The sequence below is a fragment of the Trichosurus vulpecula genome, chromosome 4, assembly GCF_011100635.1.
Source record: "Trichosurus vulpecula isolate mTriVul1 chromosome 4, mTriVul1.pri, whole genome shotgun sequence".
Classification (NCBI taxonomy): Eukaryota; Metazoa; Chordata; class Mammalia; order Diprotodontia; family Phalangeridae; genus Trichosurus; species Trichosurus vulpecula.
The window spans coordinates 393174537-393194120 of NC_050576.1; the positions used below are offsets into that span (position 1 = coordinate 393174537).

The 19584-nt window shown below is 36.1% G+C and overlaps 1 protein-coding gene across 1 annotated transcript in view; it reads left to right on the plus strand.

Moving 5' to 3' along the window:
• Positions 1 to 494: 494 nt before the first annotated feature.
• CDC16 (cell division cycle 16) overlaps positions 495 to 19584 on the plus strand; it is a 51250-nt gene continuing 32160 nt past the window's right edge. The window contains exons 1-9 of the mRNA XM_036754752.1: positions 495 to 847; positions 2738 to 2792; positions 2896 to 2993; positions 3875 to 3913; positions 4278 to 4418; positions 8401 to 8560; positions 9588 to 9679; positions 11417 to 11550; positions 11994 to 12073. Coding sequence (XP_036610647.1) covers positions 800 to 847; positions 2738 to 2792; positions 2896 to 2993; positions 3875 to 3913; positions 4278 to 4418; positions 8401 to 8560; positions 9588 to 9679; positions 11417 to 11550; positions 11994 to 12073 — 847 coding nt within the window. The 5' untranslated portion in view covers positions 495 to 799. The remainder of the gene's footprint in view (positions 848 to 2737; positions 2793 to 2895; positions 2994 to 3874; positions 3914 to 4277; positions 4419 to 8400; positions 8561 to 9587; positions 9680 to 11416; positions 11551 to 11993; positions 12074 to 19584) is intronic.

The window sequence follows — 19584 nt, forward strand, 5'->3', positions numbered from 1 at the left end:
CGTCACCTCCTACCACTCACCCTGAGCGCCTTCTTTCGCCTACTCCCCGTCCCCAAACCCCGGGATGCCATCCCTCTTTCTTTACTCCTATTTCCAATAAAGAGGCGGCGCTTCATTAGATCCCCAATAAGGAGGAGAGCCAGGGGCTTTGGGGTGGGGGGGACATCTAGCCTCATTTTACAGATGAGGTAAATGAGGTCTAGACAGTGCGCATAGGTCGGTCAGTCAATAAGCATTTATTCAAAAGCATACTATGCTTCCCGCACAAGGCTAAGCACCCGAGATACAAAGAAAAAAGCGGGACAGTCCCGCCTCTTCTTACGTCACAATCCCCGCCCACAGGCTCCTCTTCCTCCGTTCTTAGCCACCGCCCCCAGCCCCAGTTCTCCGGAGAGGTGGCGGGGAAATCGGGAAGGCCTAGGAACCGTCGCTCGGAGCTGCGTTTCCAGGAGGGACGCCTTTTCCAGGCACACTCCGGGGCGGGCTCTGGGGCTGGGCCGCGGGGGCCGGCGGCCGGGCGGTAGCGGCGCGGCAGGGCGCGGTGATAGCGCGCGGGAGTCCTGGCGCGTTCTGCGGTCGGGGCCGGGGGCGGGGAATTGAGAGATCCCGAGGCTGCGGGTCCGTTTTACTCCCGGCAGCGAGCGCGAGGCCAGGGGCGCCCCGGACACGCTCCTTTCGCGGCCGCGCCCCGCCCCCTCCGTATTCCGCACGCCGGGCGCCTCTTCCTCGTCCTCCTCCTCCTCCTCCGCCCCCTCCCTTCCCCGACCTGCGCACGCGCCGGCCCAGTCCCCGCGAGAAGATGAACTTGGAGCGGCTGCGGAAGCGCGTCCGCCAGTACATAGACCAGGTGTGTGTGTATGTAAGTGTGTGGAGACGGTTCCCAAGGCGGGCAGCGCCGGGACCCGAGTCTGGGCGTAGGCCCGAGAGAAGTGGGGTGCTGGGCCTGCTAGGGGAACCTGGTGTGTGTGCGGCCGGGCCAGTGTCAGGCCGGCACCGAGGTTTAGGCCCCCGAGCTGGGAGAGGAAGGGCTGGGGTAGAGTCTGTGAGGGGTGGGGACCTCATCCCTTTTCCCAAAACCTCTGACACTTGTTTTTATTTCTGGTAAAAATGTCACCGGATTTTTAGGACCCTTCCCCGCTCCCCTCCCCCCCCAAGCCCCAAGTGCTGCCTGAAGAAAAGCGGGGTCTCTCCCTGTCTGGAGCCCCCCGGCCCCCGCTGTCTCTAACATTAGGCACTAGGCCAGCCCTGTGAGGATAATTATTTAACTTCACATGTCAAATCACCCAACGTGCCGTTTTGGAGAGCGGAAAGCCGGTCAACAAACCGATTAGGCTCTTCCGCGGTCGGGGCCTAGCTCCAGACTAAGTGTGGGGGATACAAAGAAAGGCAAAACCAGCTCCAGTTCCCAGGCTTACATCCAAAGGACTGAGACTTGCCCGTTTTTATAGTCCCCTCAAGGTCTTGAATAATCAGGTGCTGAATAAGTTTCTACGAAGATTTCTAGAAAGAAGTGACCTCTGAATGTGGGGTTAGTTCAGGTGTAAAGTTGCAAGGGATTTGCTTTTGAGAGGACTGTGTTTCTCGGCATTGGGACGCTCTGTATTTTTTAAAATTTTTTATTATCATTATTTTTTCTTAATTCTAGTGATGTTTAATAGAAAGATACGCGATGGAAAGAAGAATGATTTATAGTTAAACAACCTGGATTCAGGTGTGCCAGTTACCGTGGTGACCTGCAAGTCAGTTTTACTTCTCCAGGCTCAGTTGTCTCATCTGTCAAATGAGGGGGTTAGACTAGGTGACTCTTAAAGTCTCTTGCAGGTGTGATTCTATAAAGAACAAATCCTATTCTCTGAGGGTGAACTCATTGTCTTAAGGAATCATTGCATCGGCATTTACAATTTCTATAGTGTCTTTTTCATATTGCCAGTTAGCTTTAAGGAAAAGGTGCATACTGTATGTAAACACCCCCAAATCTGCAGTATTAATTTGAGGGATGTTATCTATGCCCATTTTGATAAGTCTTTGTTTTTACTTACGCTTTTTCTGGTATAAATAGAGGCAAATAAAAAAAATGCTAGTGCAATAAAGACCATTTTCAATTAAAAATTCCAGCATATTGAATGTAAAATGTTAATCACTTAATGCATATTTAGAGCATATATACTTGTGTATATAACTAATATGATTTTTAACTGTTGAAAAAATATATTCTAGAATTATCCCATAATAATCCTCAAGTGGTGGTTGAACAGCTCAATTCCTAGTTTTCATCAAGAGAAACTGAAACAAAGTAGTGATTAATGACTGTGTAAAGAACAGACACCAGAACTGGGAATAAAACTAGTCAAACATGTCACTGTTTTCAGCCCTAATGTGGCTTTGCATTGCCAACTTCATTCTGTATTTCCCAAATACTGTAGATGAACTTATACCTATCTCGTTTGGTCATTGAAGTTTGCCAAATACTTGTAAAAATGATTTGAATATAATTCTAAAGTTAAAAGATTAAATGCCATAACCGTATTGTCTTGAAAAGCCCATGATGTGTGTTTGCCTTGAAAGTCAAACTACTTTATAATACATTCTTCTGGTATCCCAGTAAATTATCTTTAGTGGATGTTCATGACAAACCCATTTTATACTGAATTCTGTTTGTCTCGTTAATATAGTATTACGAGGAGGTTTCTCTGAACAAGGCTTCTGAAATAACACTATGGTTTCTACTTTTTTATAGCAACAATATCAAAGTGCTCTATTTTGGGCTGACAAAGTAGCCTCATTGTCTCATGGTAAGTAATAAATGTTAGATTTTGTTTAATACCATTAGTCTTAAAAACTTCTGTTATAACTTGGGTCTCTGATAGTGTGTGTAATATTTTTTGCTTGTTTTAGAGGAACCACAAGACATTTATTGGTTGGCCCAGTGTCTTTACCTGACTGCTCAGTACCATAGGGCAGCACATGCCCTTCGCTCGCGTAAACTAGACAAGGTAAGTTATTTTAAAGTTTTGTAATCTTTTTCTTAACCTAGTATTTCACATTTGGTCTTTCAAGTTTCATTGATGCCTCTTGATTTTACATCATAGTAATTCCTGAATAAACTGTACTCTGTCCCTCCCCCAGCCTACTCTAACAATAGAGGAAAAAGACAGTTAAGCAAAACCTGACAGGTTGGCGCATCTAGGAATAGATGAAACATTGTACATACTATAGCCCCCTACTTCTCCAATAAAAGGAGTGAGGTTATATTCTATATGCATATGTGTGTGTGTGTACAGATATATATATATATATATATATATATATATATATATATATATATATACACACATTATAATTACACAGGATTAATTTTGGTTTTATTACTCCTAGTTTATCTTGTAGACATTATATTCTTTCCTGGTTCCACTTCGCTCTCCCTCAGTTCATAACAGTCTTCCCATATTTCCCTTAATTTCTTATATTCATTGTTTCTTATGAGCAGTAATATTTCATTATATTCATATAGCATAATTTAGCCCAGTCAGCGGGCACCCCCTTTGTTTCCAGTATACATTTCAAATAGATATACTGATGGAAAAATCAAAAACAAACTTTTGTTTAATGTGTTATTCTCAGCCCAGTGAAGATATCTAGCTGGCTTTGAAGAAGCTATTAGTGTACTCTTAAAATTTGTTAATTGCTGACAGTTAATAAATCTTGACACTTTTTAGAGACATCAGAATTATTGAGTCATTCTAGCTTTTTGTAATTGATGATCATGTTAGAAAGCTGGGAAGGAAAAGAAATCTGATAGATCAACTCAAATCTGTCGTCTCCGTCATTATTTTCAAATTATTTTGATGGCTTTGTAAATTTCCTTGTTTTCTAGTTATATGAAGCATGTCGATACCTTGCTGCTAGGTGTCATGTAAGTATGTTTTATTAAATTTTTTACACTAAAAGAAAATTAATTATATTTTTAAAATGTTAAAACAGTGATGGGATTTAGCAGGTCAGTGTAATATTGTTATATGAACGTTCATATAATTATTTTCTTAATAATGGTTTATTGTTGAGTAGTTTAATTAATATGTTTATATAATATGTTCTCTCTCCCTCAACCTCCCCATTAATTTTGGAAAGCCAATATGAATCTGAAAAGATTGCTCTTTGGAAAATTTAAATAAGCAATAAAATGGTATGCCATTTAGTGTCCTTTTAAAATTTAAAACAATATGTAGTAGAGCTTTAACAATCACTCTTGTTTAAACATTTTGTGATTCTCTACATAGTATGCTGCAAAGGAACACCAGCAAGCTCTTGATATCCTTGATATGGAAGAACCAATTAACAAAAGATTATTTGAAAAATACTTGAAAGATGAAAGTGGACTAAAAGAACCTTCTAATGACTGGGAAATGTCCCAGTCTTCAGTAAGTAGTAGTTTGGTGTGTGTTTTTTCCAGTGGTGGTTCTTATGATTAGGGAAAACATTAATATGTTGTGAGAATATTATGAAAAAGTATTATGTGTGCTATATTGTAAAACTAAATGGCTTCTTTCTCATAGTTGGAAGCAAATTAACATAACTTGTATTTTCTATCACCCACTTTACCTCTACCTTTCATTTTCTCCCTGCTTTCCTTGAGGGTAGTATAATGCTTTCCTGTCCTAGCAGGCATTAAAGCTATTTCTTTAGACCCCTTAAATCTGTTTAGGATTTCTGTCTTTCCCATAATCCCTCCTCCAGCTTTCTGTCACCTGTGGACCAATTTGTCCTCACTTCTCTATTTCTGTGAGTTTTTCGGTTAGTTTTCTAGGAAACTTTCCCTAATTTACTCAACTTATTGTGTTATACTCAATCAGTTCTTTCTTAGGAAATATTTTAATATATACTAGGGAAAGTCTGTAAGTGAGTTGTTTTCATTTCTTGATAACACTTATTTACAACACATGTTCTATGTAGCCTCATTACTATGTGTCAATTCATAATACACCAGTTTCTATAATATTAAGATAGTAACTTTTTTTAATGAAAGTATTATTAATATATGCCTACATTCATCTTAATTGCCTTCTCAGCATATACATTTTGTTTAATCTCCTTGCCTGTGGCTTACATTTGCTTGCTTAATAGTTAATAATTGAAATGATGGTTTAAGGTTTGTTCACAGCACTGCAGGGTAGATGGAGTGTTATTTTTATTATTGTATGGCTAAAGAAACTAAGTTTCAGACAGATTGACTTGCCTATGGCCACACAGAGTCAAATTTGAACCCAGATTTCTTAGTTCCAGGTCTAGTACTCTTTTCATCAAACTGTACTGCATTGGACCTATAGTCTTATCTTCATCAGAACTTCTTCCCTCTTCAGATAACACATCTGCACCTTTCATCCTGTACAGTTCTTATCTATGTTTTTCTATAAATCTTCAATAGATGATTAGACACAGGGGTGGGGAGCCTGCAGCCTTGAGGCCACATGTGGCCCTCTGGGTCCTCAAGTACAGCCCTTTGACTGAATCGAAACGGAACAAATTTGTGAGGTTTGGATTCCATCAAAAGGTTGCACTTGAGGACCCAGAGGGCCACATGTGGCCTTGAGGCTGCAGTTCCCCACCCCGATACTAGAGGATTTATTTTGGGTTTTCTATTATTTTATGGATACCAGCTCAGGACTCAGTTCTCTCTCTGTTTTCCCTCACTCTTGGAGTTAGCTCTTTCCTGGACATTTATGTCTTTGATGCTGTTATTATTTTTACATTGAATTATTTTTCAAATGCTAGTTATTATTCATAATATTCTGTAGCCTCCTCATACGCGCCAAATATATTTCTGTTATTCTTTAAGTCACCAACATTTTAAATTTTTCTGAAATCCTAGTGTTTTGCAAAATCCTTAAACTTGCAGTTTATGGTGTCACTAGCACCATAGAGTAGCATAAGTAGTGTAAGATATTGGTGTTAAAAAAAATAGACTTTTGTGATAATTGAAAGCATTACAGTTTTCCAAATTCAGCCCAGCGAGATCTCCCATTAGTCAATTCTGAATCCATTTCACTGTCCCATATAAATTTCTGACCAAGATATGAGAACTGATGGACAGTGGGTTTTCTGTCCCATGTCATGATTTGGGCAGTGGGTCATTTTCATCCACTTTTTTTCTGTTGTAGATAGCTAAAAGAATCTCTTGGGTGTAGCATTTATTTAGTAAGTACTGTAATGTTCCAGAATGCAGTGTAATCAGGACATCTGGAGAAAATCTCTCTTAGGGATTCCATCTTCTATTCTTATTTTGCATAGGATATCTATCACAAAGTCAAGGCCTTTTAGTATGCTTCCGTCTTTGAAGCCCTGTTTGTTATTCACCAGATTTATCCAAGGTTATCTCCATTGTCTTATCTGTCAGAGAATGATATTTTATGATGGTAGCATATATGTAGGAGATAGCTTGTTTAAAGAGAGCAATTAAGCCTACATTTTGCTCTACCAAGTCAAATTTTTTTTTGTTAATCCACAATTAATATAGCCTGGGGTTTCATATTGCCTTCCCCTAACTTCTTAGCCTATTGCATGACATCAAAGATGTCATATGGTCTGATATAAAACACGTCTGCAAACATCTGGTCTCTTCAGATATTTTTAAAAATATAATATGTAACATTTCAGTTCAAACATTTAATAAATGCAAGTTTGCCAGGCGCTTGAGCACTGGAGATAGAAAGATCATAACAAAAAATTCCCTCCTCTTAAGGAGCTAATGTATACACAGGGAAGTAAATACAAAAATGAAAAACTAGAAGAGGGTTTAGGAAGAAGAAGGGCAGCATTAACAACTGAAAGAATCAGGAAAGGCCATTTTTAGGAAGTGGCACTTGAAAGGAACTAGGAGTTCCAAGAAGTGAAGAAGAGGAAGTAGAGCATTCCAGCCTTGGAGGACAATCTCTGCAAAGGCACAAAGGTGTCAGATGGAATGTAGGGAGACCAAGTAGGCCAGTGTGATTGAAGCTTAAGAGTATGGGAAATATGGAATAATTATGTAATCAGTCTAGAAAAATAGGTGGAATGAGATTGTAATGGAGTTCAAATGCCAAACAGAGGAGTACATATTTTATCCTAAAGTGGTACTTAATAATAACCCTTTTTATGTCATGGACCCATTGGGCAGTTTGAAGCCTATGAACCACTTCTCAGAATAATGTTTTCTTTAAAAATTCATAATTGAAGGAAATGTTAAATTCCAAGGTCACAGACACTTTGAAATCTAACAGCAGATCCTTTAGGGAATTGTGAACCCCAGGTTAAGAATCTCTAGGCTAAATGCAATAGGGAACCTCTGAAGTTTCTTCAGTGGGAAAGTAACATGACAGACCTGTGCTTTAGAAATATCAAATTGGCAGCTCAGTTATATAAAGAATAGATTGGAAAAGAGAAAGACTGGATACAAAGTGAAAAATTAGACTATTTCAGTAGTCCAAGCAAGAGGTGATGAAGCCCTGAATTAGGGTGGTTGTGGTGTGAATGAGAAAAAGGGAATGGATGTGAGAGAAGCTGTGGAGATGAAATAGCTGAGGCTGGCTTCTTTGGGCCAGTCTCGTAACGATTTTATGAAGTTGAGAAAGTAGACACGTAGGTCCAGAGTTGCACATTACCTTATTGGGTCACCTTTATTGTTTTTGGTAATACTGCTATTCTTGATTTTTTTTTCCCCATTCTTTAAAAATTTTCCTTTCTTTGATATATTTTTAAAAAATCAAACCATAAGTGCCTTTAATTTATGCCACCTTTAATTGAAATTTTTTGGTCAGATCTAACAACTCTTTCCTCCTTCATCTTAATTTCCATTCCACTTCCTTATTGTATATTCACTGCCGAATAGGGTGGAATCCATTTTTGTTAGGTCCTACTGTTGTCTGTCAGAATGAAATAATGTCCCTAATAGTTTTTAAAATACTCATTTAATGGGCTTTGTATAAATCAGGTCACTTTGCCTTTGTAACTAACTTGATAGCATTACCGAAAGAATCTGGTATATTGTCCCTGAGTTGAGTTACTCATTTATTATTTGTGAAGAATTGTATTTATTAGTTTTGCAGGAGCAAAGATAACATTGTAAACATATTCTCTGCTTGGAAAGAACATTGAGTATAAATGGGGATTCTCAAAGTTGATAGACAAACATAAATAACAGCATATATAACACATGTACAACTATACTATTAGCATTAATAGATATCTGTAAAAGTTGGGAGTGTTTGTTGGAGTAATCAAAACATGTCAAGGTTCATCTAAAGAAGATTCTTAAATTTTATTTTCATATTTCTGTTACACTGTAGCCAGTCAATTAGAAATCCCATTAGCTGTAAAATACTTTTCAGGCATTGACTCACGCTCTACTGTGTTATATTTTTCCACCAGATTAAGAGTTCTATTTGCCTTTTACGAGGAAAGATCTATGATGCTCTAGATAATCGAACCTTAGCAACTTATAGCTACAAAGAAGCCTTGAAGCTTGATGTCTACTGCTTTGAAGCATTTGATCTTTTAACATCACACCACATGCTGACAGCACAAGAAGGTTTGGAAACTGAGCCATTTTTATTCCCTTTTACATCTACAGAAAATTAAACCTACAGAATTTGTGTTCAGTGCATTTAGCCAAATTTAAAAAATATTTTTGTTCAATCCACAAAATTAAGGAAAGACTTGATAAGGTTGAACAATTTAACTGTTAGGATATACATATGGAAGACATGATGTAGTGACATAGCCCCAGACTAGGAATGAGATCTGAATACAGATCTTAGTTATATGATATACTATTTGACCTTAGACAAGTCAGCTGTCTTGAGACTCAGTTTCCTTATTTGTGAAATAGGGATAAAACTTAATCTGCCTACTTCAAATGATTATTACAAGATTTTTGGCCAACTAATGGAAACTTCTTTAACTCCCAGTCTCAAAACTTCTTATTATCATTACCTATTCTGTCATCCTTCCCTCCTATCTCAGAAGATGTTTTCCTGCTTATTGCTTATTTCCTGCTTATTGCTAACTTAACTCATCTTAAATTTTTGCCCTCCTCCCTGTCCCCTCCCCTACCCTCATCTCCTTGAGAATTAAAAGAGTTAGTGAATGTAAAATCTTCTAACCATCAAGTACTAATATAAATATAGATGGCCCATTTCCAAAGGGCATCGATATAGGGTGCCAGTTATAATTGTACCTAGGCCTTTACCATGAGATTTTGGTGTGAGTTTGCAGAATTCATAAATGAAGAAACCATTCTTTTTTGAGAGAGCTGGAACTCAGTATAAAAGAAAATGATAGTATTTCATTTCCTCACTTTTGTTTTAATTAAAAAAAAGAAACTGAGGGACCTTAGAATCGTTCTGGGAGCTGAGAAATTTGGTCCTTGTGCTTTCTGCAAGGTGAGGATGATCCTGTATATCTTGGTGCCCATTTCTGTTTTTATTTCTAGTTTATATTGACTCCCCTTTTGAATGATTCTTTACTTAGGGCAAACATTGTAAAGAACATTTTCTGATTGATAGATTCTTTTTCATCAGTATTATGATTTTCACATTTTAAAACATTTTTCATAGAAAAAGAGCTACTTGAATCTCTACCTCTTGGCAAGCAATGCACAGAAGAACAAGAATTGCTGCGTTTTCTTTTTGAGAATAAGTTAAAGAAGGTACGTAAAAACTCTATGACTACAATGCTCACAGTTAGTTCTTGAGCCCTTCTTTCTGCCTCCCACTTCTCCAGGAGAATTGGACCTCTCCTTTTTCATCTATTGAAGAATCTAGTCATGGAATTAATAATCCTTTATCTCCAAGCATGCTTTACACCCATGGTAGAATTTTAGAAATGAAAATAGTAAGGAAGTTTGTCTTAGTACTTGGGAAATCATATTTTAATCCATTTATCCAAAAACAAATAATTCAGAACTATATAAGGTACTCTGTTGGTTTAAAAATATAGGTATTTGTCCTTGAAACCTAGATCTCTGCATAAATATTTATCTTCTTTAAATAGAGTTAAGTTTCTTTTTCCATATCCCTTCTATTCCTTATTAACAAACTGTGAAATGGCACATTGCTGGATTTTTCTTGTGTGCAAATTACGGTGGGGAGTTAATAAGGTATTTTGGAGTGCTGCATTACTCTTTTAGGTGTCTGAGAGGTTGCTTATTGCATAGAAGGAATAATTTATTAAATAAAATCATAGACTATTACAGCTAAAAAGAACCTTACTGATTATTAATCAATTTTTAATTTTATATACGAGGAAATTAAAGCCCAGAGGGGTTATTATTTCTTCACAGTCATATAATACATTCTTAATGCTAGGCAAAAAGTGAATGCAGCTTCCAAAAGTTCTGTACTCCCAAGGAATATATTACTGAGAGCTCACCATGTCTTTTAATTAATTATATGAAAGTTATACATTTTCAATTCTTAAATCCTAGAAAACTATATCTTCATTTTTGAGAGAGATTTTGCTGAGTGCTTGAGTTTTCTTGTCTTGGAAAATACAGTCTGCACTTGGTGAGGGAAAATTGCAATGCTGTGATCATTACATTTATCCTGTCATTAAACTTTAAGCAAATGAGAAATAATAGACCCTCTAGTCTTCAGTTTATAGTACCCTGTCCTGTCTTTTCTTTTGGCTATCTCTTGAATTTGTGTGGCCATAGCTAGCATTTATCTGCATTATTTATACCTACTTGCAGTGTAGGTATACTTCACAAGGTCATGTTCTTTTCAGTAAGAATGATGCTCATTACAGACTGTGTTTTTAAAATTCGAGATAAAAATGGTCAAAGTATAAAACAACTGTAATATATATCTATAAATGGAAATATGAAAGCCAAAGAGGTTTTGAGGTAACTAGGTAGTCCAGTAGGTAGAGCACATTAGGCCTAGAGTCAGGAATACTCAAATTTGACCTCAGATACTTTTTAGTCGTATAATCCTGGGTAAGCCATTTAACCTTTGCCTCAGTTTCCTCACCTATAAAATGAGGATAATAAAGCACACCTCCCAGAGTTGTTGTGAGGATGAAATGAGATATTTGTAAAGCTCTTAGTGTGGTTCCTGGTACATAGTAGGCAATTAATAAATACTTGTTCTCTTCACCCACTCCTTTCCCCTTCTGATTAAATTAGAAAAATTACTGCTTCAAAAGAACTTTCCTGGAAATATGGAATCTGCAAATTGGAAGGGACCTCAGAGGCTACTTTATGTGGTGTTTCATTATTTGTTTAAATATTAGTCAATATTTTTTGCCCAGTGTATTTTACCCTTTCTGAAATGAAATGTCCACATTACTAAGGGACTCAGATGTCCCTAATTGAATACATTAAAAACTTGGGCAATTTAATTTTATCATGTTCTCAATTTATATACAAATATTTTCTGTGTTTCAGTATAATAAGCCTAGTGAAACTGTCATTCCGGAATCTGTAGATGGTCTGCAGGACAATCTGGATGTGGTAGTGTCTTTGGCAGAAAGACATTATTATAACTGTGATTTCAAAATGTGCTACAAGCTGACTTCAGTGTAAGTATCTACAGCCACTTCAAGCCATTTGTTCTGTTATTTAAAGCCCTTTCTTTGGCATCCTCCCATTTGGTCATTGTTTAATGAACCTTCACTATACAGCACTCTCCTGAAGTATGAAAGAATAAGTTACAGATATGAAGATGTTTATTTAAATCTTTAAATAGATTAGGTCAGTACTTTAGTTCTGCTGATTTAAAATATTAGTACTTTATAATCATATTCATTCATATTTCTCAAATACCAAGATTTTTTATTAATTGGTCTTCCCGTGTTTACCCTAATTGTACAAACCATTTAGTGAAATTAATTGTTTGAACATAGAGTTAAACTACAAATAAAAATAATCACTCTAGTATGACTCGATAATATGTTAATGATAACTTGTTAAAAGGAGTGTTTTATTCCACTTCCGTGATAGTAATACAGACTTTGACTTTCAGAGTAATAGAAAAAGATCCTTTCCATGCAAATTGTTTGCCGGTGCACATAGGGACTCTTGTGGAACTGAATAAAGCAAATGGTAAGAACTTTATTTTTAAACTAAAATGGTAATTAAAGTTGGATATAGTATTATGATGTGGGGGGCAGGAGGGGAGAGGGAAGAGAGATTTAAAATCTCTTAGTCTTTTAAAGTCATAAGATTTCTTTAAATCCTGAAATTTGGTCATATAAACAAACCCCCAGGTTAACTGAGTGTTTTGGTAGCAAGAAATATATAGAAAAATGAAGAAAATGATGCTATAAATTAAAAATAGCATGGTTAATTGGAAAGAAACATGGTTAATTTATCTTTAGTACAACTGTGTTTTAGCATGCTAGGTGGAATACTTTATTCCCAATTTTCCTGCTTCCAGTAATAGAGAGGTCATAAAAACCATACATTTCAAAAATGTAAAAAATTTGAGTTGGAAGAGACTGCAGGTCATCTTAGTTCAACCAATATCTGAGCAAGAATGTTCTCTGTAACATCCCAAACTTCCAGCCACTACCTGAAGAATTCCAGTGATAGGGGAACTCACTACTTTTCTTTTTTTAGTAATACTTTGGTTTTTTCCAATTACATATAAAAATACTTCTTTACATTCTTTTTTTAGAATTTTAAATTCCAAATTCTTTCCCTCTCCTCTCCTCCTGCCTCCCTGACACGGCAAGCAGTTTGATAAAAATTATACATATGCAGTTATGCAAAATATGTTTCCACATTAGTCATGTTCTAAAAGAAAACACAGACAAAAACAAAGTGAAAACTAGTATGCTTTGATCTGTATTCAGACTCTGAAGGTGTTCCTTCTCTGGAGGTGAATAGCATTTTTCATCATAAGTCCTTTGGAATTGTCTTGGATCATCGTATTGCTGAGAATAAGTTATTTGCAGTTAAACATCATACAGTATTGCTGTTATTGTATATAGTGTTCTGGTTTTGGTCACTCATATAAGTTCATCTAAGTTTCCAGGTTTTTCAGAAAGTATCCTGCTCAAAGCGCACTTTATAGCACAATAATATTCCATCACAATCATGTTTCACAACTTATTCAGCCATTCTCCAATTGATGGGCATCTTCTCAGTTTCCAATTCTTGCTCCCACAGAAAGAGATGCTATAAATATTTTTGTACATTTTTTTATCTCTTTGAGATACAGACCTACCTAATAGTGGTATTGCTGGATTAAAGGGTATGCACAGTTGATTGCTCTTTGGGCATAATTCCAAATTGCTCTCCAGAATGGTTTTATTCAGTTCTCAATTCCACCATCAGTACATTGTGTTCCAGTTTTTCCCACATCCCATCCCACATTTATTATTTTCTTTTTCTGTAATATTAGCCAACCTGATAATTGTGAGGTGGCATGTCAAAGTTGGTTTTATTTGCATTTCTCTAATCAGTAGTGATTTAGAGCATTTTTTTCAAATGACTGTGGATAGCTTTGATTTCTTCTGAAAACTGACTGTTCATGTCCTTTAACCATGAAGCAGTGGAAGAATGATTTGTATTAGAAGTTTGACTCAGTTCTCTATATATTTGAGAAATGATGCCTTTATCAGAGAAACTTGCTATTAGTTTTCCTGTTTTCTCTTTTCCTTCTAATTTTGGCTGCATTGGTTTTGTTTGTGTAGAACCTATTTAATTTAATGGAATCAAAATTATCCATTTTACGTTCTGTAATGTTGTCTCATTTAGTCATAAATTCTTCCTTTATCTATAGATCTGACAGGTAAACTATTCCATGCTTCCCTAATTTGTTTATGGTTTCTGCCAAACTGCTTTCTGGTTTTCCCAGCACTCTTTTTGTCACATAGTGAATTCTTGTCACAAAAGCTAGGATCTTTGAGTTTCTTAAACACTAGATTACTATGGTCATTACTTACAGTGTTTTGTGTACCCAGTCTATTCCACTGATCCACCACTCTGTCTCTTAGCCAGTACCAAATTGTTTTGTTGATTACTACTTTGTAACACAGTTTGAGATTTGGTATGGCTAGACCACCTTCCTTCACATTTTTTTTTTCATTAATTGTCTTGGTATTCTTGACCTTTTGTTCTTCCAGATGAATTTTGTTAATTATTTTTTCCGACTCCATAAAATAATTTGTTGGTACTCTGGGTACGGTATAAAATAAATTAATTAATTTAGGTAGAATTGTCATGAGCAATTAACATTTTTCCAGTTGTTCAGATCTAACTTTATTAGTAGGAAAACTGTTTTGTAATTGGGTTCATATAGTTCCTGTGTTTGTCTTGGTAGGTAGACTCCCAAGTATTTTGTATTGTCTACAGTTATTTTAAATGGAATTTCTCTTTCTGTTTCTTGCTGCTGGACTTTGTTGGTAATATATAGAAATGCTGATGATTTATGAGTTTATTTTATATCCTGTAATTTCGCTAAAGTTGTTAATTCTTTCAGCTAGTGTTTTAGTTGATGCTTTAGGAGTCTTCAGGTACACCATCATATCATCTGCAAAGAGTGATAGTTTTGTTTCCTCATTGTGAATTGTAATTCCTTCTGTTTCTTTTTCTTCTCTCATTGATATAGCTAGCATTCCTGGTACAATACTGAATAATAGTGGTGATAATGGGCATCCTTTCTTGACTCCTGATCTTATGTTGAGGGCTTCTAGCTTATCCCCTTTACAGATAATGTTTGCTGATGGTTTTAGATAAACTATTTATAATTTTCAGGAAGGCTCTATTTATTTCTATGCTTTCTAGTGTTTTTAATAGAAATGAGTGTTATATTTTGTCAAAAGCTTTTTCTACATATTTTGAAATAATCATATGTTTCTGTTGGTTTTCTTATTCAATTATACTGATAGTTTTACTTTTACTGAACCAGCCCTGTATTCCTGGTATAAATCCCACCTAGTCATATTGTATGATATTTTTGATATATTTGCTGTGATCTCCTTGCTAGTATTTTATTTAAAATTATTTCGCATCAGTATTTATTAGGGAAATTGGTCCATGGTTTCCTTTCACATTTTTTCCTCTTTCTGGTTTACATATCAGCATCATATTTGTGTCATAGAAGGAATTTGGTAGAATTCCTTCTTTGTCTGTTTTTCCTAATAGTTTATTTGAATTAATTGTTGTTTACATGTTTGATAGACTTGATAGACTTCACTTGAAAACTCCTCCATTTTTATAATTAATGTCATTCAAGTCACTCATAAAAGTCCTGAGGACTTTTTCTTAGGGATCTCATTTATGACTTGTTCAATTTCATGTTTCTAAGATGGGGTATTTAGATATTCTGTTCCCTATTTTTTTAATCTGGGTAATCTATATTTTTGTAGATATTCTCCCATTTCACTTAGATTGTCAGATTTATTGGCATATAATTGGGCAAAATAGCTCCAAATAATTTCTTTGGTTTCATCTTAACTGGTTGTTAATTCATCTTCTTCACTTTTGATACTGGTAATTTGGTTTTCCTCTTTTTTTTAAAATCAAATCAACCAATGAATATTCTATTTTATTTTGTTGTTTGTTGTTTTCATAAAACCAGCTCCTAGTTTTATTTATTGGTTCTATGGTTTTCTTACTTTTAATTTTTATTAATCTCTCCTTTGATTTTTCAGGATTTCCAATTTAGTGTTTAATTGAGGGCTTATAATTTGTTCTTTTTTAGTTGTTTTCAAACTTTATGCCCCATTTGTTTATCTGCTCTTTTTTTTGTTCTGTTTTATTGATGTAAGCGTTTAGAGATATAAACTTTCTTCTAAGTACTCTTTGGCTGCATCCCATAAATTCTGGTATGTTGTCTCACTGTTGTCATTCTCTTTAATGAAATTATTGCTTCTTTGATTTCTTCTTTGACCCACTTATTCCTTAGGATTAGATTATTTAGTTTACAATTAATTTTTTATCTGTTCTTCCCACTGCCCTTTATCGAATGTAATTTTTATTGCATTATGATTTGAAAAGGACGCATTTAATATTTCTGCTTTTTCTGCATTTGGTTGTGAGCTTTTTATGCCTCAATACATGGTCAATTTTTGTATAGGTGCCATGTACCATGAGAAAAAGGTATATTCCTTTCTGTTACCATTCAGTTTTCTCCAAAAGTCTATCATATCAAACTTTTCTAAAATTCTGTACATCTCTTTAACTTGTTTCTTATTTATTTTTTGATTATATTTATCTAGTTCTGAGAGGGGAAAGTAGAGGTGCCCTACTAGTATAGTTTTATTATTTCCTCCTACAGCTCATTTAATTTTTTCTTTAAGGATTTGGATGCTATACCATTGGTACATATATGTTTAGTGTTAATATCACTTCATTGTCTGTGCTACCTTTTAGCAAGATGCAGTTTCCTTGTTTATCTCATTTAATTAGGTCTGTTTTTGCTTTTGCTTTGTCTGAGATCATGATTGCTACCCTTGCTTTTTAGCTTCACCTGAAGTATAATAGATTCTACTCCAGCCCCTTACCTTTACTCTTTTTTTGACTCTTTGCATCAAGTATGTTTCTTGTAAGCAACATATTGTAGGATTCTGGTTTTTAATCCGCTCTGCTATCCACTTCCGTTTTATAGGTGAGTTCATCCCATTCACAGTTGCGATTACTGTGTATTTCCCTCTATCCTATTTTTCCTGTTTATCCTTCTCTCTTTCTCTCCTTTCACTGTGTCGTTCCTCGCCAGTGCTTTGCCTCTGACTACTGCCTCCCCCAATCTTTTCCCTTCTCTTAGCCTCCCTCTCCTCCTACTTCCCTGTAGGGAAAGATAGATTTCTTTACCCATCTAAGTGTATATGTACATATTTCAACATTTATTTATCCTTTTTAGATTTCATTTTACATAGTTTAAATTTCTAGTACCTAAAAATCTTTTTCAATCATGATTCTGTTATGAAGACTCAAGATGTTGAGCTTTTTTCCCTTGTAGCTTTGCAAACTTGAAAACTCCTCCATTTTTATAATTAATGTCATTCAAGTCACTCATAAAAATGTTGAACAGAACAGGGTCAAGGACCCAGATTAACATTGACCTATAAATCATTACTCTTTAGATCCTGTAATCCAAACAATTCTGAGACCACTAAACTGTCCTGTCATCTCTAGCCCATATTTCTCCATCATGTCCGAAAGGAGATTGTGGAATATTTTGTTAAATGACTTTTTAAAATCTAGTTTATAACATTCCTCTGACTTACCACATAAGTGATTAAAGTGATTGATATTAGCCCCAACTTGGCAGTGGAAAAGTGTTGGTGTTGCTTTTATTTTTCCTGAGAATGGCTTACACTAAAAGTTAACATTGGCTGTATTTCATTGAAAATCATAAGAGGGAAATAATTAACTAATAATTTCCATATTTATGCCTGAGAATTGATGGAAGCATAAGTTAACTGTGGCTGTGGTGTTTCATTGGTAATAATGAACTGTTTGGTTAAAATTGTCCATTTTTACAGTCAGCAAAATTTATGTTATATCTTAATAGTTTACAAAAGGCTATTATCCAGAGATAATCCATAGATGATACTGGATTTTAGATTGGTGCACTAAGAAGTATTTTTAAATAAGTTACCTAGGTGGCATTGTACATAGAGTGCCTTACTTGGAGTGAGGAAGGCTATAAGTTTCAATCATGCCTCAGACACTTAATAACTGCATGACTCTAAGCAAGTCACTTAACAACTCTGAGCCTTAGTTTCATCATCTGTAAGATGGGGGTAATTATAAGACCTACTGAAACCAAATGGGTGCCTAAGCAAACAGACAGCCATCAGCCAGCATCACCCCTGCCACCCTGCAGTGTATCCTTGGACAAACAGGCAGCTTCCAGAGGCCAGACTGCCACATGCTTCAATTTAGCTATGGGGAAACTCAAACACTCCACTGGACCTCAGCACATGCCAGTCACCACCACTAGGACCTCAGCGTAGCACCAGGTAAGCTGCCAGGGCCTGCAGCCATTAGCACACAAAGCCTGAGACAGTGCCCCTTCCACCCTGGGTGCAGAGCTCAAATTTAAAAGAAAGGAAAAAGGCTCCTCAAAAAAGATGAGCAAAAGACAACCAAAAAATAATCAGACCATAGGTTATTATAGTGACAAAGCAGACCAAGACACAAACTCAGAAGAGGACAACAGTGTGCTAACCCCTATGGGCAAAACCCCGAAGAAAAATGGGAAGTGGTCACAAGTCCAGAAAGAACTCATGGAAAAGCTCAAAAAGGAGCTTAAAAATCAAAAAAGAGAGGTTGAAAAAAAGGGAAAAAGAAATGAGAGTGATGCAAGAGAATTATGAAAAAAAAAAGAGTCAACAGCTTGGAAAACTGCTTAAAAGGTACAATTGGTCCAATTAAAAAAGGAGATACAAAAATTCACTGAAGGAAACAACCCCTTAAATAGTACAATCGATCAAATGGAAAAGAAAGTACAAGAGCTAATTTAGGAAAAGTTAAAATTAGGCAAGTGGAAGCTAATGACTCTATGAGACATCAGAATCAATCAAATAAATTCAACAGAATGAAAAAGTGGAAGAAAATGTAAAATTCCTCATGAGAAAAACAACTGACCTGGAAAGTAGATCCAGGAGAGATACTCTAAGAATCATTGGATTACCTGAAAAATCATAATCAAAAGGAAGACCTGGACAGCCTCTTTCAAGAAATTATCAGGAAACACTGCCCTGATATCCTGGAACCAGAGGGCAGAATAGGCATTGAAAGAATCCACTGATCACCTCAGGAAAGAGATCACAAAATAAAAATCCCAAGGAACATTATAGCCAAATTTCAGAACTTATCAAGTCAAGGAAAAAATAATACAAGGGGCCAAAAAGAAACAATTCAAATATCAGAGAGTCACAATCAGGATCACACAGGACTTGGGAGCTGTAACATTAAAGGATTGGAGGTCATGGAACATGATATTCCAGAAGGCAAATCTTTCCCATAAAAAGGAAGCAAATAGTAGAGTGGATCAGAAACTGAAATCCTACAGTATATTGTTTTCAAGAAACACCCTTGAAGCAGAGAGACACACACAGAGTAAAGCTAAGGGGCTGGAGCAGAATCTATTATCCTTCAGCTGAAGTAAAAAATGCAGGAGTAGCAATCCTGACCTTAGACATAGTAGTAACAGAAATAGACCTAATTAAAAGAGATAAGGAAGGACACTACATATCTTGCTAAAAGGTACCATAGGCAATGAAGCAATCAAATTAGAAGGGCAAGGAATAGTCTACCTGTCAGATCTATGGTGAGGGGAAGAATTCATGATCAAACAAGAAATAGGGAGCATTACGAAGCATAGAATAGATAATTTTGATCATGTTAGATTGAAAAGCTTTATTAGAAACAAAACCCAGCAGAAACCTGGGAAGCAATCTTTACAGTAAGTCTGATCAAGCCTCATTTCTCAAATATATAGAAAACAGAGTCAAATTTATGAGAATACACAAAATGGCAGCTTGAAAACAGGGACTCGTTTGAGCTCTCCCCCAAATCCCTCCAAACACCTATAAAAAATGACTCTAAACTAACTCTAGAGCTACAACACCCACAAAATGACAAAGTGAAATGTCTTC